At 43.2% G+C, this 25,808-nt stretch overlaps 1 protein-coding gene across 1 annotated transcript; it reads left to right on the top strand.

Annotated features, from left to right (window-relative positions):
• The first annotated feature begins 534 nt into the window (after positions 1-534).
• SULT6B1 (sulfotransferase family 6B member 1) lies at positions 535-12,174 on the top strand. The gene is given in 7 exon segments (XM_061365833.1): positions 535-1,290; positions 8,127-8,243; positions 8,488-8,576; positions 9,570-9,696; positions 10,323-10,417; positions 10,686-10,842; positions 11,695-12,174. Coding segments are annotated over 7 exon segments (912 nt in total). The 5' UTR covers positions 535-1,094; the 3' UTR covers positions 11,826-12,174.
• The last annotated feature ends 13,634 nt before the right edge of the window (positions 12,175-25,808 follow it).

The raw sequence follows: 25,808 nt of genomic DNA on the forward strand, positions 1-25,808 counted from the left end.
GTGCCCCCCAGTAAGCAAGGGAGCAGGCCCACTGACCAGTGCTGTGTTCCTGCTGCTTCAGCTGGTGGAGGAGCAGTGCTGTGCCTCCTGGGTGTCAGCACTGATCTGTCTGTTTCCTGCTAGGGGACTACACAGTTAGGTACATAAGGTTCACAGCTGTTGAAAAGGGATCCTAGTTCTTCCATGGGGATGTTGACAAAAACTGTGCCATGCAAGATCATCAGAAACCGTAGTGACAGGAGAAGGAGTAACAGGTTCAAACTTAAACAGAGGAAGTTTAGATTGGACATAAGGAAGAAGTTCTTTACTGTAAGGGTGGTGAGGCACTGGAATGGGTTGCCCACTGAAGTTGTGAATGCTCCATCCCTGGTGGTGTTCAAGGCCAGGTTGGACAGAGCCTTGGGTGACATGGTCTAGTGGGAGGTGTCCCTGCCCGTGGATTAGAACTAGAGGATCTTAAGGTCCTTTGGAACCCCAACCATTCTATGGTTCTATAATTCTACCTCAGTATTTGTCTTTTTGATGTGAAAAAGGGTGTTAGTGCAGACTAGCTTCCATATAGGAGTATTTAGAAACAAGAATGGCAGCATCCTTTCCTTGCCAGTAGTGTTCTTCCTGTTCTGTAGTTTTGATTTCGGTGTTTTATGTCATTCACTATCTATTTCTGTTGACTCATAGAGTGGGGCTGGCTTTATTGCAGAAATAAAACCTCTTGGGATTTTTCTTAATAGGGATTTTCTTTTCTTAGTGAGATGCTATTTATTCCCATTAATGTTATGGAAGATTAGATCTAATATTTTGCTGTTCATTCCCACAGGGTGATTAATTATCCAATTCTGTTTCCCCGGTGGCTGAGCTTGCAAGAATTACTTGCTCTCAGTGGGATTTCTTGCTAAAATAATTCCTTCTCTGTAGATTGTCAGTGGACAGGATCAACTGAGGTTCCATTTCCAGAAAGGAGGGAAGGGAGGAGAGAAAGAAACATATCAAATTTAGGGGAGCGTAGAAGGATTTCTGATTCACCCCTTAATAATGTCTAGTTAAAGGCCCTTACTGCATTAGACTGACAGTTTCACACCCCACAGGTGGCAAACATGGCTGAGGATAAACAATCTTTGTTGGCAAGATAAGTGTTGGCAAAGTGTGAAGGACTTACCTTGAAGGATCTGCTGTTCTCCTACCAGGGGACCCCGTATCCTGTCACAGTGTGCAGTGCAGAAATGTTCCAAGCTCTGGATGACCTGGAAGCTAGAAGAGATGATATGGTGCTGGTGTCCTACCCCAAATGTGGTAAGTTATAAATTGCTTTCTGTGAGCTACGATACTGTAACTAATGAGCTGACACAATAAGAAGGAAAACCAACTGAATGTGGGTTTATATTGTGTGAGGACATTGGGCATTGCTACTGCAGCTGGAGGCAGCAGGGTTTTGTCCAGCCTTATGTTACTCAAGCAGGCTGTCGTACTGCTTTTTTATACGGTTTATGTCTGGAAGGAAGTTTTGAAACTGTTTCGACTGAAGAAGTAGGACTAAAGTATATTTTTTATATATATAGCAGTGACACAAGACAACTTTGCCAGTATGTTAAAGTGTTTTCTGGAAAGCTTGTTAGTAATGTAATTTAGCGTAGTGTTCAAAAGCAATAAAGTTATGCATTAGACTTTTTAATGCGTAGAAGGTGTCAGGACAACACCTTTGCTTGCAAAATCATAAGCTGTTTCTTGGCATTATTCAGTATCAGCATTGTTTTTTGTGTTTTGTTTTGTGACTGCAAAATGGTATTGAGTCAGAGGCTTGCAGAAAGGAGGAAAGGTGCAACAGGAGCAGTGAAAAAAACCCAAACAACCCACTACTTGATTTTGACCAGTTTTAGTAAATGTCAAGTGTGACATAGTTGCTTACGACAAACAGATGGGTTTTGCTAATCTAGGAAATCCTCTCCCACGAGTATGTTTCTTATTTAAAACCTAAGAAGCAGAAGCTTCTTGGGTTGTTGAAGAAGGTTGTTGGAGAAAATGTGGGTCCAGAGAAGGATTTCATTTCATGAACATGGTGGTGGATGCATTCAAGTTGGTCTCTAACCAGGAAGTCCTAGATCAAGGTCTCATTCACACAGAATCCATGTTGGCTAGTGAGTTCTGATCTGGAAAGAGACTTTCGTATGTTTAGGGTTGTAGAGAGCATGCTTGTAATGTTTAGGCTGAATTTATAGCAGCTGGGAGACAGAATACCGAACCAACAGAAAGAGAGGGAAAATACAAAAGAGAGCTAGTACAAAATATTAAATGTGCATCTTTATTTTAAGGATCCCATAATTCCTTTGGGTTTGGGTCCAGCGTTTTTCTGGACACTACAAAGGCCTAAAAAGTCACTGTCAAAGCTTAGCTTTGATTTCTCATCCGAGTTTGGAAGAGTTCAGACATGGAGCTGTGATGCTGATTGCTTCTGAGGTTTAGTAACTCAGTAAACCTCTCCTGCTTTGGGAAAAGGATCAGTAGATAAAGATCTCACACTGCTAATACTGGGCAGTTTATGGTAGGTCAGTGTCATGGTTTAAGCCAGTAGGTTTAGAGACTAGGGATTTTAGCTGTATCAACTGAAGGTTTTTGTTAAAATTTGTGCACATGCAATTAATATTGGGCAGATGAGGACATGGATTAGGAACTCTTAATGCTTTTGGCTCTGATCTGTGTATAAATGGGAGAATGATATAAATCATAGAATCATACAGTGTCTTATGATTGGGTGGTATATAAATATAATATTCTAAGACATTGTGCGATGTGTACACATTGTATAAACATTACTGTACTATACTGACATACCAGCTGCTTCCATTCAAGCATCCTGAGGCACTTTGTGTAGCATGGGGTGGAAGTTACTCTGTTCTGGGAATAACTTTCCACTGAAAGCATGAAGTTAAAGCTGAACATTGTGTGTTCCTTGCTAGTGTCTCTGGCAGCTGTGTTCACAGGGGACTTTTCATTCAGTCAGCTGATTGGAGCTAGCCCAGCTAGAGCCGCAGCCGGCACACTACAGAGACCGCGAGGTTCTACCGAGATTAGGAAAATCAGAGGGGATAGCGCAGAGGCATCGCGATTCCCGACATTTCCCGACATTTCCTGATTCCCGAAGTCCCAGCAGCCCTTGTGAGAGAGCGGCTGACGTGGCGGGGGGTGTTCCCACGGTGACGGCGACCACCCCCCGCCCCTTGACTTGAAAGAGCCTTTGAGAGGGCAGCGGTGTCGCTGCGCACCAGGCCCAGGGAAGAACAGGGAGGTCGTTTTGCTGACCAATATGGTCGCCTCCAGAAAGAGAGCTAGCAGTAAGAGGGCTGTAGCAACTCAGATACAGACCCCGACCCTAACTGTGGCTGTTCAGGTCTCTGGATGCAGGGAGTGCCAGAGCCTGCTACTGCCGGGGGAGGGAGGACAGCATTCCACCTGTGTGAGGTGTGAGCAGGTGGAAGATCTGCTTAGCTTGGTGGCTAAACTTAAGGAGGAGGTTGAGATGCTGAGGAGCATCAGGGAGTGTGAAAGGGAGATCGACTGGTGGAGTAACTCCCTGGCTGGCCAGTTGGAACGGCTCCAGGGAGATACCCCCCAAAAGGGGATGGACCCCCTGCCCTCTCAGACAGAGGGGGATGGCCTGAGACAGCCCCTGCCCTGTAGCTGTCGCCCGGAGGTAGGGGACCAAAAAGTTGATGAGGGTTGGAAGCGAGTTCCGGTTCGGCATCGTGGGCAGCCCTCCTCCCTTCCTGCCCTGCTTCCCCAGGTGTCCCTCCGTAATAGGTTTGAGGCCCTGGATCTTGAAGGAGAGGTAGGTGAGGATGTGGTGCAAGGCCCGCCTACAAGGCCACATAGGAAAAGGCGGTCGACTTCACACCTCAAGACTGCCTCTGATAAGAAAGAAAGAAGGGTCATTGTAGTAGGTGATTCCATTCTGAAAGGAACAGAGGGCCCGATATGCAGAGTTGACCCTCATCATAGGGAAGTGTGTAGTCTGCCTGGAGCCCGGATCAGGGATATCACCAGGGTGCTCCCCAACCTGGTGTGCCCGACAGACTACTACCCGCTGCTGGTCTTCCAGACGGGTGAAGGGGAACTTGCTTCCCGCACTCTGAGGGAGATGAAGAAAGACTACAGGGCCTTGGGGCGGATGGTGAAAGACTCTGGGGCTCAGGTGATCTTCTCTTCGCTCCTTCCATCTTCTGTTGATGATGTGGGACTGAATGGGAAAATTCAGTCCATAAACGATTGGCTTCGAGGCTGGTGCTGCAGGCAGGGCTTTGGATTCTTTGATAACGGCTGGTTTTATAGGGCACCAGTCTGGACATTGGCATGTGGGAAAGGTTTATCGCACAGAGGCAAAAGGATGCTGGGGCACGAATTAGCAGGGCTCATTTGGAGAGCTTTAAACTAGATTCGAAGGGGGATGGGGTTGTAGCTGGGCTTGCCTCAGTGGGACAGCGCTCCGGAATTGATGATGACTGGGAGGCCTCCTGTAATCCTAGGGTGAAATCGGTGTGCTCGGCTCGCTCCCTGAAATGTCTGTACACCAATGCGCGCAGCATGGGAAATAAGCAGGAGGAGCTAGAAACCTGTGTTAAGTCAGGAGATTATGACCTGGTGGCAATTACAGAGACGTGGTGGGACAGCTCACATGACTGGAATATAGTCATGGAGGGCTATGTCCTTTTCAGGAAAGACAGGCCAGCCAGGCGGGGTGGTGGGGTTGCTCTTTATGTGCGAGAGCAGCTACAATGCGTTGAGTTCTGTCCGGGGACAGATGATGAGCGAGTTGAGAGTCTGTGGGTGAGAATTAAGGGACAGGCTGGCAGGGGCGATACTGTTGTGGGGGCCTGTTACAGGCCACCAGATCAGGGTGAGGAAGTTGATGAGGCCTTCTATAGGCAGCTGAGAGCAGCCTCACAGTCACAGGCCGTGGTCGTCGTGGGGGATTTTAACTTCCCTGATGTTTGCTGGAAGGACTACTCGGCAACCCAGCCGCAGTCCAGGAGGTTCCTCCAGTGTATGGATGATAACTTCCTCATGCAAATGGTGGATGAGCCAACCAGGAGAGGAGCGCTGCTGGATCTCATCCTCACTAACAAGGAGGGTCTGATCGAAGCAGTGAAGGTTGAGGGCTGCCTTGGTTGCAGCGACCACGAGATGGTGGAATTCAAGATCTTGTGTGGTAGGGCCAGTAGAATAGCAAGTAGAATTGCAACCCTGGACTTTAGCAGGGCAAACTTTGGCCTCTTCAAGCAATTGCTAGGGGAAATCCCATGGGCAAGGCTGCTTGAAGGGAAAGGGGCCCAAGATAGTTGGTTGACGTTCAAGGACTGCTTTTTCCGAGCTCAAGATCAGAGCATCCCGACATGTAGGAAGTCAAGGAAGAGGGTCAGGAGACCTGCGTGGCTAAATAGGGAATTGCTGGGTATGCTGAAGTGGAAGAGAAGAGTTTACAGGTCATGGAAGGAAGGGCTGGCCACTTGGGAAGAATATAAGGCTGCTGCTAGAGGATGTAGGAAAGCAGCTAGGATGACTAAGGCCTCCTTGGAATTAAAGCTGGCGAGAAGGGTCAAGGACATCAGAAAGAGCTTTTTCAAATACATGGCAGATAAAACTAACACCAGAGGCAATGTAGGCCCGCTGATGAACGGGACGGGTGCCCTGGTGACAGAAGATACAGAGATGGCAGAGTTACTGAATGACTTCTTTGTCTCTGTCTACTCTGCCGGAGGCAGTCCTGAAGAGCCCTGTACCGCTGAGACCCCGGATGAAGATAGGTCAACGGAGCGGTCTGCCTTAGTCGATGAGGAATGGGTTAGAGACCAGTTGAGCAATCTGGACATCCATAAATCCATGGGTCCAGATGGGATGCACCCGCGGGTGCTGAGGGAACTGGCTGAGGTCATTGCTAGACCGCTCTCCATCATCTTTACCAAGTCTTGGGAAACAGGAGAGGTGCCTGAGGACTGGAGGAAAGCAAATGTCACTCCTGTCTTCAAAAAGGGCAAGAAGGAGGACCTGGGTAACTATAGACCAGTCAGCCTCACCTCCATTCCTGGGAAAGTGATGGAACACCTTATCCTTGGCGTCATCCTAAGGCATATCAAGGATAAGAGGGTTATGAGGGGCAGTCAACATGGCTTCACCAAGGGGAAGTCATGCTTGACCAATCTCATAGCCTTTTATGAGGAAATAACACGGTGGATGGATGATGGCAGAGCGGTGGATGTGGTCTACCTTGACTTCAGCAAATGACACGGTCTCCCACAGCATCCTCACAGTTAAATTGAGGAAGTGTGGTCTGGATGATCGGGTAGTGAGGTGGACTGTGAACTGGCTGAAGGAGAGAAGCCAGAGAGTTGTAGTCTATGGGGCGGAGTCTAGTTGGAGGCCTGTATCTAGTGGAGTGCCTCAAGGGTCGGTACTGGGACCAGTATTATTTAATATATTCATCAATGATTTAGATGAGGGAATTGAGTGTACTATCAGCAAGTTTGCTGATGACACTAAGCTGGGAGGAGGGGCCGACACACCAGAAGGCTGTGCTGCCATCCAGAGAGACCTGGACAGGCTGGAGAGTTGGGCAGGGAGTAACTTAATGAAATATAACAAGGGAAAGTGTAGAGTCCTGCATCTGGGCAGGAACAACCCCAGGTTCCAGTATAGATTGGGGAACGACCTCTTAGAGAGCAGTGTAGGGGAGAGGGACCTGGGGGTCCTGGTGGACGACAGGATGACCATGAGCCGACACTGTGCCCTTGTGGCCAAGAAGGCCAATGGCATCCTGGGTTGTATTAGAAGGGGGGTGGTTAGTAGGTCGAGAGAGGTCCTCCTTCCCCTCTACTCTGCCCTGGTGAGACCGCATCTGGAATATTGTGTCCAGTTCTGGGCCCCTCAGTTCAAGAAGGACAAGGACCTGCTGGAGAGAGTCCAGCGCAGGGCAACTAAGATGATTAAGGGAGTGGAGCATCTCCCTTATGAGGAAAGACTGAGGGAGCTGGGTCTCTATAGTTTGGAGAAGAGGAGATTGAGGGGTGACCTTATTAGTGCATATAAATATATAAAGGGGGAGTGTCACGAGGATGGAGCCAGGCTCTTCTCAGTGGCAAACAATGATAGGACAAGGGGCAATGGGTGCAAACTGGACACGTTCCTGTGTAACCTTATCTAGGTGTTCCTGCTCCGGCAGGGGGATTGGACTAGATGATCTTTTGAGGTCCCTTCCAATCTCTAACATACCGTGATACTGTGAGTTTTAGCATGCAGGAGGCGGCAGCTCTGCAGCTCCATCTCTGTGGGCCTGGTGGGAAGCCTTCCAAAGCACCTCCCCACAAGGATGCAGGGAGTGGTGCTGTGGGCCAAGGTGAACACACTGTTCCCTTGCTTTGTCCTGCCGGCAATCGGCAGAGTATCAGAGGAGCAAATGTGATTCCTGGAAACCTCGGGAAAGCAGGCACCATGGCACAGCTCCAGGAGCTGGCCACAAGCTCACACTGGAAGAGGATCTGGTATGGGGGGGAGGCTTTGCTGCAAGATCTCTTCCAAAGGGTCAGAGGTGGGGAGAATGCAGGTGTCCAGTGGGTAACAGCTCTTCTAGCACTTGTTCTGGCGTGCACTTTATAGAGACAGCAATAGGCACAGAGGACAAGTGCTAGCAGTGATATTGAATAGGTGACTGTATTCTGTCCTTGACCTAGGGCAGTAGAGAGAGGCAGGTGCTGCCCTTGGCAAAATGAGTGAAGCTGCTTGCTCGCTCCTTCCCTCTCCTATCTAGAACCTTCCCAGGTGCTTCTGCAAAAGACAGGAAAGCTCCTGTTATTGCCTGGCACTGTTTAATGAATATAGTAAAATGATGTTAAGTGCATTGTTGACCCAGTTTTGCCCTCATACCACATACCAGTTACAAGTGAGCCCTTGGTCACAGTTAAGAAGCTGCTGAGGATCCCATTAATGAAAGGCATTATTTTATTTATAATCATTTGAGAACTTCAATGCTATTTGTCATCTGATGACTGTCTATTATGCTGAATTAGTCATGTAATGAGAAGGCTCTGGGATTTTATATAAACTTCTGCTATGTTTCATTTTGTTCTCTGGGTTTCTTAGTGCAGGTGTGAACTGGCTCATCGAGATTTTAAGTGATTTGATATTTACAACTATCCAGAGTAAAACTGTGAGCACAGAACTACCATTTATTGAATGTGGAGATCCAGGTAAATACCAGGTTAGTGAAAAGAAGCTATTGAACTACTTAAAGTCTGTCGTTTTCTCTCTCCTGCACCCCCGCAGAAAAGTTATTAAAATGAAGTCATGCAGCAAGTAAAGATATTTCTCCTGAGAGGGAAAAAACGATAATCTGGGATGACTAATGTCTTTTGATTAGGGGCTGTTTCACACAAGCGACTCTCACAAATCATTGCTGCACCCATTTAATAAACCTGTTCTCACTTATGGTTCTGTTTACTTCTAAAGAGATGAAGCAGATTCCATCTCCAAGGATTTTGGCAACACATCTGAATTACGACTGCCTCCCCAAGTCTGTTTTCAAGAACAAAGCCAAGGTGGGCTTTTTCCTTTTACCAAGAGCAAGCCTCATCTCTCTGACAGTGCCAGCGTGCAAAAGTGATTTTGGGACCACATCCTTTTCTTGCACCCAAGCAGGTCGCAGTGGGGAAAAGCAGCTTGGAGACAATGGGAGTCTTACGATGCCTAGGCTAGCTGTGATTTATAGTAGCTTTAGGGCTGCTGTAGTTGACATAAATAAGAACAGATCTAGAGGTTGTTGCAGTGCTCAGAAATGGCTGTAGTGTCACGCTTTCCTTTTTTAAATTACTCTTCTATGCACAGACATAGTGGGAATCAGTGTGGCAGCAGTATCTCTGGGATATTGTCTGTCTCCTTGCAAAGAGTCACACTGTTAAAACTTCATTATTTCTGATACTTGGTCACTGATCAGTGCAGGATACATAGCACTCACAAGATGTATCACAGATGAAGGAAACAGCTGGTTAAGGGATGAGGATTTGTTCTATGTTTTACTGGTATTTCACTGTCCTGTAAGAGACAGGAAAAAATATAATGTGTATAGCAAAAAATTTAAATATGTATAAGGTGTTTTCAGAAGTGTTCATGCTTCTCTGAGGATTACAGTCTCTTAGGATTTCAAGAACGTTATTGCCATGCTTTGAAAAATGGGAGATGTTTGTAACAGCTGCAGTTTCCTCAAGGAGAGTCGAACAGAGATTTTCCTAGCAGAGGGTTGGCAAATGGTTGCTTACAACTTATCCCAAATCTTATGGGATAGTATTCAATCACAGTATTAGTTTTCCCAGTTGCTTCTTTCTACAGTTGCTTCATGACATAAGCAAATCTTGGAAGTTGTAAGAAGGTCTTTATTGTGTTCATGCTGTAAGTTTGTTCTCCATGCCTTAACTAATAAAATATTTTGTAGCCCCCAGTATGTTATTGATTGCAGAATGTTTGGTTATATTCTCATTTTGGTTGCCATGGGAAATAAGTGATCTAAACTTGTTGGCTTCTTTTTCCCACTCCAGATACTAGTGTTGTTTCGAAACCCTAAAGATACAGCTGTTTCATTTTTCCATTTCCACAACAATGTGCTAGGCATCCCCAGTTACTGCTCTTGGGATGAGTTCTTCTCAGAGTTCATGAATGGGAAAGGTATTGTTGCAGTTACTGAATGTAGCTGAAGAAGCATCAGGAAAAATAGAATAAAATTAAAAACAACTAAACGGGGCCTTTGGGAAAACAGCTGTGTCATAATTAGTTTACTGATGGCCATATGTCATGATAAAGGAGGCAGCTGAATGCCAGAATGGGGAGAATGTCCAAAAGATTCTTTGCTTCTGGGTATTTTGCTCTTCCAAGCAAGGGTGAGGGAGTTGCATGGCAGGTGGGCAATAGCATTGGGTCAACATTCTGCCACTTAGTGATGAAGGAAATGCTAAAGATCTGAAGTGTTAATAAAATGACAGTTTGATGACTTTAGTGCTGAACATGAGGCCAAACACCTCATTAGTAACCCAAGTTTTAGGTTTAGACCGATGTGTGGCTTTGGCTTTTAAGAGATGTTTAAATGGCAATAAATAACAGAGGGGAAGCACTTAGTTAAATTCATATTTCTGTGTGGAAACTGTTTACCTATAAAAAGTCCAGAGGAAGCCTCTGTCATTCTATTGTATGGTAGCACAGAAAGAGCAGGCTGTTCTGTTCCTTTGCGTGGATGAGAAATAAGTACCCAGTAAGAAAAGAATATCACGCTGATGCTTTTATTTTCTTCTTTACAGTCATCTGGGGATCCTGTTTTGGTCATACAGTCACCTGGAATAAACACATTGAGGATGAGAATACTATGATTGTAATATATGAAGACCTCAAAGAGGTAAAACAGTTGCTATGAACTGACAGGCAAAGCACATCCGAGCCCATTACTTGAAATTTGCTGAAATTAACAGGAAAATTTCAGAAACCTGCATTTCTGAAAGGCAAAAATCAAATTGAGAGACTGGAGCTGAGCTCCAGTGTAATGCAGAAAACATGGGGAAGGAAAATGTATTGTTAACAGATGATAGCAATGCACATCCCAAGTGAGTAACTCCTTTATTAGAGTAAGCATATTCCATGTTTTCTTTTCACTGTATTGCTTTTAGAACCTGACTGCCAGTGTAAAACAGATAGCTGAGTTCTTTGGATTCTCCCCAGCGGCAGAGCAGATCCAGTCCATTGCAGGTAGGGCCACTTTCCAGGCAGTGAAGGATAAAGCTCAGGAGATTCATGGTGCTGTTGGCTCATTTATTTTCCGCAAAGGCAAATTTGTTTGTATATTGTCAGGGTGAATGCTGGTGAATGGTAGTACTGAATCTTGAGCAGACAGGAGTTTGGGTCGGTAGATGGTTAATCTTTACATACAGTTTTCAAGGTTGGGAGTTCTTTAAGAAACACTTGGTTGTGCTTCAGGACACTGTCTCTTGATTTCTTCACAAGGGCCAGTACCATTCATTAAAGCAGTATATAATATGATAAGCAGAAGTGCCCTACATGTAGGACACCTTCAGTCGTGGTATGCAGTAAGCATCTATTAAAAGAAAGAAGACCTTTAATTTGGTTTCTGTGAGTGCTGGGGATGGCCTGGCATTGGGTCTGCAGGATGCCTCTGCTGATTTTTCTTCTAAATAGCCTGTGTCATTGCCTAGGAGCCTCAGTCAGCACGTGGAATCCAGACACTGCACAGACTGACCTGTGTCTTTTGCCCATGGATCAAGCGAGGGCTGTAGACTCAGACAACCTCAGACTGTGGGCTCTCCAAAATCTAGATTCAATATAAACTGTACCTTAGGGGAGCGCACAAAGCTCTTGCTGTTAAAAGCCATATCTCTGAACTTTCTGTATTGTTTTCACAACTGCTGGTCATCTTCCAGTCTTCTGCAGCTGTGTAAGGTACATGCCAAAGCTATGAAGGCAGACCGGTAGCTTCCTATGTTCACTTTATGTTCACATTCTATTGAGGACACCAAGCAGAAGGAAAACATAGGAGTTTCTTTCTTGGGTCAGAGGTCATTTTTCTTGCAGAAAAAAAAATAAGATAACCCTGTATGTTTTAAATCATACTCCTTTGTACTTACAGTCAAGGGTAATATTTTACTTTTCTTTATATAACAGGTGTTGTTGGAGACTGGAAAAATCTTTTCACTGAAGCTCAGAACCAGGAAATGGATGCCAAATTCAAAGTGTGCTTAGAAGGAACTAATCTGGGAGCAAAGTTAAAATATGATGTATACTGCAAGGGCTGAACCTCCTTTATGGAAAAAACCTCATGTTCAGGCTGCTTTTTATTCACTTTTATGAAATAAACAGAAACCAGGACAATATCTGATTAAAAAAAAATTGAAAATGCATGCCGTTTGCAAACCTGTTTCTGCTGGCTTAACTTACTCAAGCAACCTTTGCTTGTGCAGTTAGTATCATTGACTTCACTGGCTTTTCTTAAATGATCTGTAGTTTTTTGGCCTCACTTGGTTTTTAACACTGATTTTTAGGTAATAATTAATGTTATGTTACCTGGTAGAATCCTATGTGGAATATATATATGCAGTAGTTAAACCTACTGAAATCACTGGAAATATATTTGGTACATTGGAAGTGATTTTCCAAGAGATTTTTTTAAAGCAATCATAAAGTGTCATAATTTTAATTCTTAATTTCTACGTTCAAAGTATTAATTTACAATGTTAATTTATGAGGTTCAAAGTATAAAATGAAATTTCAAAAGGTCATGTTATAGTTGTGTCTTTTGCTACTTTCTGTGTGCTGATGACTGTGCCAAAAAAGTAAAGGAACTCGGTGGAAATTTTCTTCCCCTTTTGGCAATAATGTATTTTTTTCCTTTGATGGTGTGAGATCTCATCCTGAGCAGCTGAAGGAATTGCCTTGGGTAGAACTTGCTCATGGAGGTTGGAGTCCCCCTCCTGGTGGTGGCTTGCTTTGTTGCTTCACCTCAACACAGGGTTACTCGTGGGAAATTGAAAACATGTTGAGAACACCAGGTTTTGTCCACTTGATTGTTGGGACTCCTGACCTGTGGGATAGAGGAGCTCTCACTGGAGCAGGTTTGCTGCAGGATTTGTGACCCTGTAGGGGACACACGGTGGAGTAGTCTGTTCCTGAAAGGCTGCATGGAAGGGACCCACACTGGAACAATCTGTTCCTGAAAGACTGCACCCCATGTAAGGGACCCATGCTGGAGTAGTTTGTGAAGAACTGCAGCCTGTGGGAAGGACCCAGGTTGAAGAAGTTGGCGGAGGACTGTCTTCTGTGGAAGGTACCCTACACTGAAGCAGGGGAAGAGTGTGAGGTGCCTTGCCCTCAGGAGGGAGGCACGGCAGAGACAATATATGATGAACTGACCAGAACCCCCATTGCCCATCCCCATGCACTGCTGCTGGGTAGAAACAGAGAAACTTGGGAGTAAAGTTCAGTCTGGAAAGAAGGAAGGGGTGAGGGGAAGGAGTTTTTAAGATTTAGTTTTATTTCTCATTTATTTCTCATTATTCTACTCTGATTTGACTGGAAAACCACAGGTTAACTTCAGTGCATAGTTAGGAATGTCTTGTAATTTTGTAGAAAAGGATCAAGGCAGATGTGAATTTGCTTTCAAGATTAACAGCTGTAATAATAGCCATTTAAAATAAGAACACCAGAAATGGGGTACCAGTGAGGATTGAAGAACAAAACAGAACAAACAAACCCAAACCATATCAGAATGAAGTGGGTTAATACCAAACAAATGGAATTTTCAGGTCACTTAAGCTATCTCAATCAAATCTGAGGTTCCCTGTAAGCTTTACATATGTATGCACTATAAAAAACAGCAGCATTCCTTGTCAATTTGCCTCAGCTGTACCTTGCTGCAGCAGTAGGTCAATATCATAGCTAAGCAATTAATAAAAGGATGTTCAAAAGGCTTTGTTTGAGGATGATGTTGAAACAGAAACGTTACTTCCTGTGAAAGTAGGTTGCCTGAATTACTGATAGATTAGTGATAGCCAGCCTGTCCACTTAAACCACTGTATTTCTCAGTTTAAGATTATGATGAAGTATTCCAGGGCAGTTCAAGAGGAAATCCTATCTCAAGATGCTAAACAGGCTACTCTTAAGATTTTTACACCTTTTGACCAGCAAGGTTATTTAAGCTGTCTGAGGTGGTTTAGCTATCTCAGAGAACATTTTATAGGTGACATCATTAAATTCCTTTAGTTTGATCTGCACATTCTTCTGAGCACATACTCAGTAATTGCCAGCAAATGACAAGTATTAAGTGTGTAAGACTAGTGAGTGTGAGGGGTGACTGATTCTTTTTTTGCAGCTTTCTGTGTGTTGTACTTTTGGTTATGTTAAAAATGGTGGTGATGGGGGGGTTAACAGGGAAAGCAGCTAGACTAATGTCACCAGAGACAGGATGTGTAGCTTTCTCAAGCACTTCAGCCATGCCGGATGAAAAAAACCTGTGAAGTGCTTTGAGATGGTGGCATTTAAGGTCAAATCCAGTAGCCCACCATGACTGCAGACAAACTAAACAGAAGATTCAGACCCAACAGAAAAACTCATTGTGGAAAATCACCACTCATAAATTATTTCATCCGTCCATACAGGGAACAATTTTGGATATATATTTTCCATTTCTATATTTTATATACTTTGTATGTATTTTTGCTTTTATACTCTTCATTATGGTAATCAGCAGTAAAACTTTAAATGAAATTTTTGCACACAACATTTAAGGAATATGTTGGATCATTCCGCTTCTAAAGAAGAGTTTTTTTCACTCCCTGACCATAGTCTTGTTTTTATTTTTTCTGTATTTGTGATCTGCTTCACACTTACCATTTTTCATTAGATGTAGGTATTTTAGGTTGTCTGCATTTATCGTAACTGGTAATTGTTGCTCTATTAGTACTTCTGTCACATCTATTTCCCTTATGGGTGGTTCAGTAATAATCATAAGGCAGGAAAGTATATTAAAATCATATTGAAAAAGATAAATTGGAGGTCTTCTCGAAAAGAGAAGCATAAACGTATCTTTCGTATGCAAGAGATGGCTCCCTTGTGTGTGTTCAGGGTGTCAATAACCCAACCAAAAAGGAAGAGAATTCTGTTCTGAATTATAATAAAACTAAAATGGGATCAAAGCAGCCAGAACTGAGCTCAATTTTCTCATTTACAAAATGCAAGCATTTAATATTGCAGTACCTTAATTGGAAAGATAATGTTGAATTACAATAGAATAGCTGTAAAAGTGCAGGGCACATACGACATCCACAGGAATATCAAATGATTTTTTTTTCTGAAGGTAGCACGGCTGTTAGAATGGATGCAAAATGGATTTATAATGAAGGGGGACATGAAATACAGTCACTGAAATAATTCTATGGCAGCAGATGCCTGGACTCATATTCTAATGTTGTGTTTTATTTGTTAAAATCCTCACACTTTGTTCTGAATTTTGGCTGAATGATCACTTTTGGTAGGGATTAGCACTCCCTTTTTACTCTGAACACACTGCAGAGCTTGGCAATGTACACTGGAAGTGTTGAAATGAGACTGGTCAGTGTTCGTTCTGCACAATAATATTGTCAGGAGAAACAGAGAACAACAGCATTATAAATGAGAGCATACTGTATCAGTGCTGTGGCTGAGTGCATTGCTAGAGCACTCTGGTAAAATGTTATTGATGTTCATATGTTTATAGTCATGGATACAATTGTCCCGTATTGCTATCACACTTTGTGACACTTGTAGATCAGATAATAGGAAGTGTTAGCTGCTAAACGATTCAGTTTGCATCTGAGTTGAGAGTTTTTCATAGGATCAATTTGCTTCTGCAAAAAACTTTGGAGGCTTGAGGAAGATAGAAAGTCTTTGCTCAAAATGTGAGGCAGTCAGGAGCAGTCAGGAAGTAAAAGGAGGCTGGGGAACTGCTGTCTTGGGAGGCCTCTGTACTTGTGAATAATGGAAGTTTATTGGCATATGCTTGGGGGGTCTCCAGTGAGTTCCTTGCTGTTTCGCATTTTACAAGCCAGTGAATTTGCTTTTCATTACTAGAACACTCATTAGTGTTCCCCTAGCAGGAAAATGAGTCATAGGTTCATTACTGTGTATTTCTGATCTATCCATAGGCAATGTAGATTACAGAGGAAAAAAAAAATACAATATAATCTTAGGCATTAGACATATGTCGCCCAAAATAAGAAAAACCAAACAACCCAACACCAAGCAAACCCAGAAACCTTCTGATCTTCCCTCTTCTTCATTTCTCTTCTGCAGGCATAGAAGAGTGATTGGAATAACTTCTGCACATGAGTGAGCAGGTCTCTTTCATTCCTTGGGCTAGTATTTATGCTGACTACAGTTTTCATTTCTTTTCCAGTCTCCCAGCACAATCCACCCTGTTTTTCCCAAATTACATGGAATCTTTTTCCCCGACTGTTATTTATTTAAAAAACTGTTTATTTTTCTTCTTTCTGTTTCTTTCTTCTTTTTTTCTCCTGACAAGCCACTATGTTTGTTTTCACTTGCATCTGAATGACCACCTTTCTTGCTGCTGTGGTACCAGAGGCATGGTCAGGCACTTGTGCATCACTGGAGAAAAGTTACCTTAATGTTGTGGTGCTGAGGGAATATAAAGAGGAACTTCATGCATGGAGGTGGTGAGACTTCATGCCAGTGGGTGAGGGGGACCCTGGGAGCCAGTCTGCCCGTGCCTGCGTGAGCTGGAGCATGGTTTCTGCCAAGGTGCCATTAAACAGTCTTCCCGTTAAACAGGATGGCCCTGTCCCAGGAGGATGGGATGTTAACTGGAGTAGGACAAGGAGCAGCGGTGGAGGCTGGGGTTCCCTGTACCTCAGTCCCTCCGAAATCAGGTGACAGCGTCATGTCAGACATGGGCCCAGGGCCCTCGCCACGCTGAGGGGAGGTTGTGGAGGAAAAACCACTCTTATCTCACCTCAGGAGCAGTAGAAAAGCAGGGTCTTCCATGGCTGCCACAGCTCAGTGGCCTGGGGCTCTCCTGCCAAGAGTCGTCTCCCCTGCATGTGCTGCACTACTTTTAAAGGTGAAAGGAGCTGTCCTCTTGTGTCTGAAAAATACGGTTCACTCTCAGAGGCAAATGCAGTGGGGAGTCAGTTCCCGTCCTGGTGACTGACAGACCTTGTGTGCCAGCAGGCCTGGGGCAAGCAGTGGTTGCATAGTGGTAAACGTGGTCCCCTCTGTGCTCTAAATCCTGGCCTCCTGAGGATTTTCTAGCAGTAAAGCCTGGCTGTGGTCTTACCAGAGGGAGCAAACATGGTGTGGGAGCATGTGGAGGAACGGCAACACACAAAACAAGCAACCCTGGAAAGGAGAGCGGCTCTGAAGCCGATGAGGTTTGATGAGTGTGTTCCCATACGGCTGGAGATCATAATTTGGAGAGAAAAGCCTTGGGAAAGACCCTTGCTCAGGGATGCTGGTGGGAAGTGTGCATGTGCTGGAGACCCTCAGGGGTGTCCAACAACAGATGTGTTCGAGTGCTGGGGTTTGCTCAGGCCTCCTGTTGTTGTACCCTGGAGCACAGTATTCGTGATGGAGGAGTAAACACGGCAATAAACAATCCTCTGAGGTTATCAAAGGTGAATGTCTTTGTGGCACTTTAATTGCCTTTGCAGGCCATTTTATGCCTCTCTGGCCCCTTTGTCTGGCCCTGCCTGTTGCCGTTTTAAATAAGCAATCTGAAGCACAAGAGACATAGTGTGTATTTTATACGTGGCTGATTGCAAAGTTTCCATGCCGTAGAGGACAAGCCCTCTAGGGCTCTCCCGTGTTGCATTTTTTACTGCCAGTGCTTGGAATGGTTTACGATATAGGGCCATACAAGTGCTTTGTCAACAAATGAGTTCTGTACTGAAAGCCTGAGGACACAGAAAGAGATGAAAAATACATTAATATCAGAGACAACTATGTAATAAAGTAGAATAAGTATCATGATAAACTGCTGTAAATACAAAATTCTTCGCCAGCATGTCAGACTCTCCAGAATAACAGTAACAGAAATTTCACAAGGAAAGCTGTTGAAAGTCTAAAGTTAAGTCAAAATCACTGAGGGTAAAAGGAAAAACAAGACAGCATTAGCTCAGATACAGCAGTGCTGCAGCCTTTCAGAAGCACAGAAACAGAGGTGGATGCTGATGCAAGGAAAGTGCATCAAAGGAGTCAATATGGCAAATCATGTTAATTGGCTAAGGAGCAGTGCAATTGGAAAAAGAGGGAACTCAAACCAAATGCAGCATCTCATTGCAAAAGAATGAACATAAATACAGAAAAATTGAAGCTAAAGAAACAAAAAGTTAGGCTGAGATCCCTTCAGGCAAACTGAGCTCCCCCTGCCTACCAGCCCCCAGATTATGCTTACACTTATACAATGATGTATATGAAGCCCTGTTTTAAGATACTTTTAGAGGCTTCTAGGACTAAGTCCTGCTTGCTGCCTCTGTAACTTGCCCATGTAACTTTGGCAGCAAGTCTCTTCCCTTCAGGTAACCGCTGCACCTGACAGCCATGCTGCCATCCCCTGAGGCAGGCCCCAGACATGGTGACCTCGGCGTGGGAGCTACTGGGATGCTACAGCAAGTTTTTGGTGAGTTTAAAGAGAAGAAAGAAGCCTGAATAGAAACACATTTAAAGTTTTTTGTGTGGTCATGTGCTTCTGCTATGCCGCTGGCAACGGTGGGCTGCCTCACTGCCCAGGTGGTAGGGATATGGCACTGTATTCCCCACTGCTGCCGAACATGGTGGGACTCAGGCCTGTGCTGGCTGAGAACGCAAGTGCAGCCTCTCTGAGCAACACTGGTGCTCAGCTGTGTGACCAAGAGGAAAGCCAAGTCTTGCAGCATGGGTACAACAGGCTTGAGTAATCCAGTTTGCCAGCTCTGAGCTGTGGCCCAGTGGGCAAATGGAATGTCTGTATATCTCGAAGTGAACACGGGGGGTACACATGTGGTGCCTTGGGGCTGCTCATGGGCGTACTTCTTGGCACATGCATAAGTGGATCAGTGCACTGAAAGAGTAAAGCGGAGAATGAACTGATTTTGGGGATGGTCTGGAAAATGGTGGCTGTTATTTAAATATTTAAATATTGATATAGGCACTCACTAATGTTTTTAAGTGAGTATAAATTTGGTTGTGTTCTGGGGTGATTATGTATAAATTACTTCCTTTTAGAAGTAGTTGTTTAGAATTAAATATTGTATTGTTGGGGTTCACAGACTTTTGCTAACTTATATGAACATAATAGTTAGTTGGCATTTAATTATGTGAGTAGCTAATCCAAAGCATTACAAGGTTTTGTCAGATAATTGGTAAGTTGTCATGTAGGTGGTTTCTCTAAATGGCTTCATACCATTTAGGAGGACAAAAGAAATGGCACATAAATTATAGGTTATTACAAACAAATGGGTAAGCAATTATTCATAGCATTGGAAATGGACAATTCAGCTCACAATGGAATTCTTCAGAACACTACAGCTACAGTATTTGCATAAAACAACATCTGAAATTTGCAGTTGGCTTTGTTTCCTGTTTAGAATGCCTTATGTAATTACTACAGCAGCCCCCTTTTGAAGAAATCCATTATAATTTAAATTGCATTAATCTAATGCTGCGAATAATTGGCCATATATTCAATAAAATTAATTTGGTATTTTGGCCCCTTAAATGTGAGTGAACCATTTTACAGGGGGATATGTGCTTGATGTCTTTGTAGCCATCTTTTTCTGGTTTATCCTAAAAAGTTTTTTGCATCAGAATATCGTACAATTAATTCCCTAATTAGTAGCAAATTTGGGGATGGAGAGAAAGTTTAGAACTATATTTACTTTTGAAGAGTGTAGCTGGATAGTGGGGATTGTTACAGAAAAAAAACCCAACACTTTATTTTTTGCTTATTTGGCCTATAGATGTTACCTGAAATTAAATAGAAGAGCAGTGCCACATTCTGGTCTTGGGTAAATGCTCTCCTTAGAAACTGCTGCTGTCATGGCATTGGCATCAGTCTGTTGGGGATGAGTTTGACCGTGATTGCTCTCACCTGGGTACTGGAAAATGCTCCAAGTCCCTTTCTATTGAGGGGAAGAGAAGGGAATTCATACTGTGCTCTTGTGTTATGCCATGGGAACACAGTTGGGTTGCTGATGGGCTGGTTTAGTCAGTAACTATTAGTTTTGTTCTATCTGTTTGATTACCTGGTTCAGTCAAAAGTAATGTATGAAAAGACCTATCAAAATGCCCTTCAGCAAAACATGGCATGATCCTGCCCGTAGATTACACTGTTTGCATTGTGATAACTCGTTTCTCTGTGCAGAGTAAAAACAAAAAGCACAAATTATTTTCACACTGGTACAGAAAAGCGATGCAGAATTACAGGGGAAATCCTGAGGGACAGTGAAGTCTCTTTAATTTTAGTTAATTTTGTCACTTCTGCTCTCAAGGCAGTAGTCCTGGGAATGAAGCCATCAGCATCTAGTACTGTCAGTGGCTACAGGATACAAGGAACATACTGGACTTCTCATTTGTTCTTTGTACTGCTTTTACTAGAATATCAGCTGGGGTTCCTTCAGGTAGATCCCCAGGAGATTTTGAAGTCTTAGTGCCCTGAGGTCAGACATTGATTCCTCCTCTTCCCTGCCTCCCTCTTCCCACACGTGATGATGCCAGTGTGCCTTTCTTGTCTTTTTGGGATGATCTTATGGTGAGATCATATTCCTAAGTTTAATTCCTTCTGCAGCTGGAGGGATCAAACCTACAGATCCCAGATAGAATCAAAGTGCCAAGTTGTAGACTCCTGTGATACATAAGGGGACTTCTGCCACTCTCCTTTTGAATTTAGCTTAAAACAATCAAAATAATCAGGCAAGACAGAGGGAACATGACATTGACTGAAGCAGTGTATATGCTATTGGTGGATAGTGGAGGGTCTGAAACTTGAGGAGGGAAGGAAATTACTGGTCTCCTGTATTCTGCAATGGTACATTAATTGCTGAATGTGCAGTATTGCTTGAACGGAAATGGCTGCTGGTGCTGTGCCCAGTGTGGAGAGCAATCCTATGGGTGCATGTCAGGCAGGCACGTGAGGTCGGAGGTCCTCAGGGAGGCTGGGGAATGTCCATCTGCTGATTCTGGCAGGTTTAGACATGGGAGAATGAAAATACATAGACATATGGGCATGAAAACAGAATGATCCTCAGGTCAAATGGAAATGTCTGCTCTCAGAGTAACATTCATCTGGGCAAACTCCTCTGCTTGTCTGTCCTGCACTCACTGGATATGAGAGCAGTACCTTCTCCCCATCACCTCCGTATTTCTCAGGACAAGCAACAGGACTGCTGAGAAATAAATGGTGAGGAAGAGAGGTTGGAGCAGTTTGAAAAAGAAAAGTTTCTGGCAGATCCGTGGTGGGAAAAGGTAGCTGAGGGTTACTAAAATTCTGTACAACCACTGTTCTGCTTGTACCTTCTTATCCAACTGTCCTCTATAGTTTTCAACCTCTAGTGTGACTTGCTCATGCTGTATCCTAACTCTTGTCTAAAGATACCCATTCTGGCATGTGTAAGACATCACAGGATGTCTTTACTGCTCCCTTGTCACACATGCTCTGTGTCAGCTTGGACACACCTAAAGTGGCACAGAAAATATAGGAAAAGAGATGGTTTGTTTGCTTTTGATGGCACTTTGCCACTGGTATGTAGAAGGAGATTGAGTGGGTAATCTTTAGCTTGCAGTGTTGTAATTAGCCTGTGCTGTCTCTGCAGCTCTTCTGGAGAGAACTGATTAAAGAGCTCTAAGATGCGACAGCAATGCATGGAAATCTTGGCATGTAACAGCCCTGGGAACATTGCTGTCACAATTCTCAGCTTCTAAAGTGTCTTTTTGTTCCCACTGTTGTTTCCAGGGACTGTATTTAACAGCACAAGCCCCACTCACCTCTGATTCTCTAGGGAAGGCCCACTGAAAAAGTGAGCCTAAATGCTGCAACCTGCAGTTGTCAAGGATTTGTTAATCACTGTAAGCCAGCTGCTTCAGAAAGAATACTTAAAGGGAGTAGCAAGATAGAAAGGAGGAAAGGGAGACAGCAGGTAAGAGAACAAAATGGGAGGTGTTGGTAGCTGTGAGTTACAAATATAGCAAAAAAGGGTGTAAACATTTTATATCCAGTTTATTCATACCACAGAAGACTTCCTCTCACCCTAAGCTGCATGTTGTTCCAAGACTCTGCATATGTATTCATGGCATATCTATGTACTCATGTAGTTACTGTTATTTTTGCATGAAAGTACATTAAGAAACAATTTGTGCAGGATTATTAGTCTTGTAAATGTCTCATTATCAGCCCTGCTATTCCCCAAGCAAAGTCTGAAACTGCTGTACTTGCTGTTTATTGACCAGCTAAATAACAGTCTACCTCCAGCACTGAGTTTACTGATTTTTTTTTTCTGGTTTTACTGCTAACTAAATTTGACAGCATTTTAGTTGTAGGGAGATTTTAGGTTGGTGTTGAAATACTGGTGCTAAGAATTAGCACCTTCCACTACAAATTCTAGTTCTGTTTGCATAGCAAGATGTACTTTGAACCTAGTTTGCTCCCAGTGTTCATTTTGAGTCAAAAGTAACTGATTTTTACTTTTTCCTGATAAATTCTTCTGTTAATTTCTCTACTGCTTAAGCCCCTGCTTTAAGAAAAAGCACTTGTTTAAAACAACCCCTATTCAGAAAAGCATATGAGAACAGGCTTAGTTTAATGTCTCTGTAGATCACATGGGAGTTCTCCCTGCATAGTAAAGGTGTTTGTATTTTGGGCCTGCTTGGGTTAAGTTCATTAGTTACGGTCTCATTCATCCTTCATCCAACACTCTCCTTGATCTCAAATGCTGATGAAGTATTACCTCCAGATAAATGTTTGGTTCTAAGATGGGTGAACCTCGAAGTCCTCCAGGAGATTTTCACACAGACTATGGGCACTCCGTAAAGCTGAGATTGCCTTTTCTTCTCTCACCTTTGCTCTGGGCTCCTTTGTCCCACAGGGCTGCAGCTGTTCTGGCAGGCTCAGGATGGAGGTGGTCCCTGCTGCTCCTGCTCCATTGATGGCTTTCCACAACAAGAAGGTGGCCATGGGTTTGTTGCCAAGGAATGCCTCTTGTTCCTTGTAATATCCTATTAAAATGGTGTACATTCTGCATTCAGGGCGTTGCCAAATTCTTGAAACAAAGTCGTAACATTAGTTTTCAAAAGCATATTCTTAATTCATAATTTAATATTACCTGAATTATAATGCCTTGGAACCCTAATTAGGAAAAGTGTCCAAATGTTTAATTTCTTAAAACATGGGTATATTTATCTCTGGGATTGGTCTGTACTGTTTTAAATAATGTGACCAGCTGAGAAACGTGAATTCAGAGTTTTAACCTTGCTCACTCAAAGAAAGTATGTTTGTAGTTAGGATTTGAGTGTGAACCCCAGTTCATCAAATGCCACTCTGCCAGTGCAGGGCATTGCTAGGCTGATAATTCCTCTTACCTGATAAACAGGAAGATGTTTAGTAAAATAATATGTATTTTTATATAAACATCTTTCATACGGAGCATCATAGGATATTAATGGGATTGAATAGAATGGAATAAACCCCAGTTTCACAGGCTGAGTTGCAGCTGCAACGGCAGAGTGCTTGGTATAGCAGCCGTCAGTTCTCAGACTTTGAGGTGAAACTACAATGTAACTAAAAAGGACCAAAGAGTTTGTTCTTTCCTCCTTCTTCAACTGTATTATTATAGAGCATTTCCCTCCAGACTGCTATACAAAATGCCAACATCCACCTTCTGTGAGGTTTTTCATGCTTATGTATGTACTGCGGTAGGAAACAAAAATTTATGCCCTACATTGTCATGTCTGCATTAACTACTCATGAGTTTGACTTCTCTTGTTAGGGTTTTTTTACTGAAGGCCTTGTGTAGCAAAGACACAAAGTGCAGTATATTTCAGGCTGAAATTTAGGACCAAACTACCTTTTCACTGCAGATCTAATCAAGGAATTGGCTTTTGCTGTTGCTTAAGATCTAATACTGTATGAGACTTAATGGTCATGGCAACAGAAACTAGTATTTTTGTTTATCTTTCTAAAACACCTTTTCTTTTGCTGTCCTTCAGAAAAATAAGAATTGCCCTTACATGGTTCCACCTGGGATCAGGCTACTTTAGGTTTTGGGGAATTTATAAGATCTGCAGGACAGCATTCATCCTGATAAAAGTTTCAGCCTAACCTCAGTTTCCTGAGCTAAAGATCAGATATAAGGTACTGAAACAGTTCAGATAGTGTTACATTTATTTCTGAAGCTAATATAATTCTAATTGTCCCTCCTTAAGTCTAAGTACATGTGGTTCTTCAGATTGCCTATGCAATTGCTTTGTAAGTTTTATAAGAGTGTTTGCCATTCCTGTGGTTTAAAGGGTCAGCTATTGCTTAGGGCTCAGATGTAGTTTTGACATAGCCTTCAGGTGTACTGGCAAAGGTCAAGGATTACACAGACTTTGTTTCATCACATGCATAGAATGATGTATCTTTTTGTTAACAAGATAAAGATCCCAAGATAGTTCATTTTCTGGAGCAGTGTAAAAGCCTTCGTGACCTTTTGAAATTAAGTGTAATTGACCTCCAGTATTTATTGAACTGCACAAAAATCTTCTAAATACCCCAAAGTGCTTTGTGAAATACTCCTGCCTTCTGGCACCATGTGAAATATTGAGCACTCGAAAGTAGTTTGGTTATGCATTAAAAAATATCTTTACAGAATGGGGAACATAAGAACATGTACTTCTGTGGATTCTGTGAGATTGAACTCTCAGGGAGTGCTAATGCCAGGCTGAAAACTTCATTTTGATAGCAGGGTCAGTCCTTTCCTTCACTCCCTCTGTTTGCCTCTGGTGTGGACTGTAATTTGAAGGCATGGCAGTACAGGACTGCCTGAAAGAAGGCTGTGAGGTTCAGAATCATTTCCTTGTATGTACTGTGCTAAGCAAGATGAAATGAGTGGTGTCTTCTATATCAGTGCATTACATGGCTGAGCCCTCAGAGATGTCTGACCCTCAAAATGTTGACACCTCTGTTTGTGATGCAGGGAAAAGGTGTAGGAGGTTGAATTTGGAGTATTTTTCTTCTCAAATTTCTACGGTTATTCAAGAATTAGCAATCTGTGTTAAAGTCCAGTATTCCTAGGCAGTTCACAGTGGTCTGTGAAAGTAAAAGGAGATTTTTGGTTCTTTTAAAGTGCCCTGACATGAAGAGCCACAGACTACGACTGGACCCTCGTTAAGTTGCTGTCGTCACGACTTTGTCAAGCTGTATTCCTGATCCAAGTAGGTTGTAACACTTTTTCTGTATGTTTTCTTGAACATACCTTGAGGACACATTCACTCTCTGCCAGCCTTTTGTGAAAAAGCCACCATACTGCATGCTGCCAGAGGCCATAAAACCAGTGGCTGCCCTGCTCAGCTGTGCTGCTGGTTTACGGGCACTCCTTGAAGCATTGCTATGTGGCTTCTCTGAACAAGAGTGGGTCACTGTTTAAGATCCCCCAGCAAGAGGAAAGTAGGCAGCATGTTATATGCTAACATGAAATATTTTTGGGTAGCACTGAAGAGATGTACACCCAGGCAGCCTCAGTGCATTTATCCATGTGAAGTTCTTCATGGCTGCACTGTGTTTGTGATACTCTTCAAAGGCTTTGTGTGGTATGCAAGAAGAGCACATGCACTACATGAGCAGTTGGAAGTTATGCCTAGTCAATTCTTGAGGGGGTTTTTGTATTTGTGTCACTGCAGTTGCCTCTCATGGAATGAGATCTCTATCTTAAATATTTATGGAAACCTTCAAATGGGTTTGAGCTTCAATAATAACATTTTAAGATGCCCACATCAGAAAAGGCACTTAGAGACCTTCTAGCCTTTTCTCTATTTTTTTCATATGATTTGTTTTCATATGAATAATTTTTTATTTATTTTATTTATTTGTTTTTTTTAGAAACTTTAAGTAACTCTGGTATTGGAAACACTTTCAGTTTAGATCACACCAAGTTCTTGGTAATACTGTCCTGCAATGGAAGTGTTTCTTTAAATACCTTTCAACAGTACCCTTTATAATCGTCTCCATAATTTTTTTCCAGTTTCTGAGATTTGACTAACAAGTTGGGGGTAACACTGTT

Source organism: Neopsephotus bourkii, unplaced genomic scaffold (genome assembly GCF_033783945.1).
Source record: "Neopsephotus bourkii isolate Nb327-2 ecotype Australia unplaced genomic scaffold, CSIRO-AGI_Nbou_v1 NB_1292, whole genome shotgun sequence".
NCBI classification, from domain to species: Eukaryota; Metazoa; Chordata; class Aves; order Psittaciformes; family Psittacidae; genus Neopsephotus; species Neopsephotus bourkii.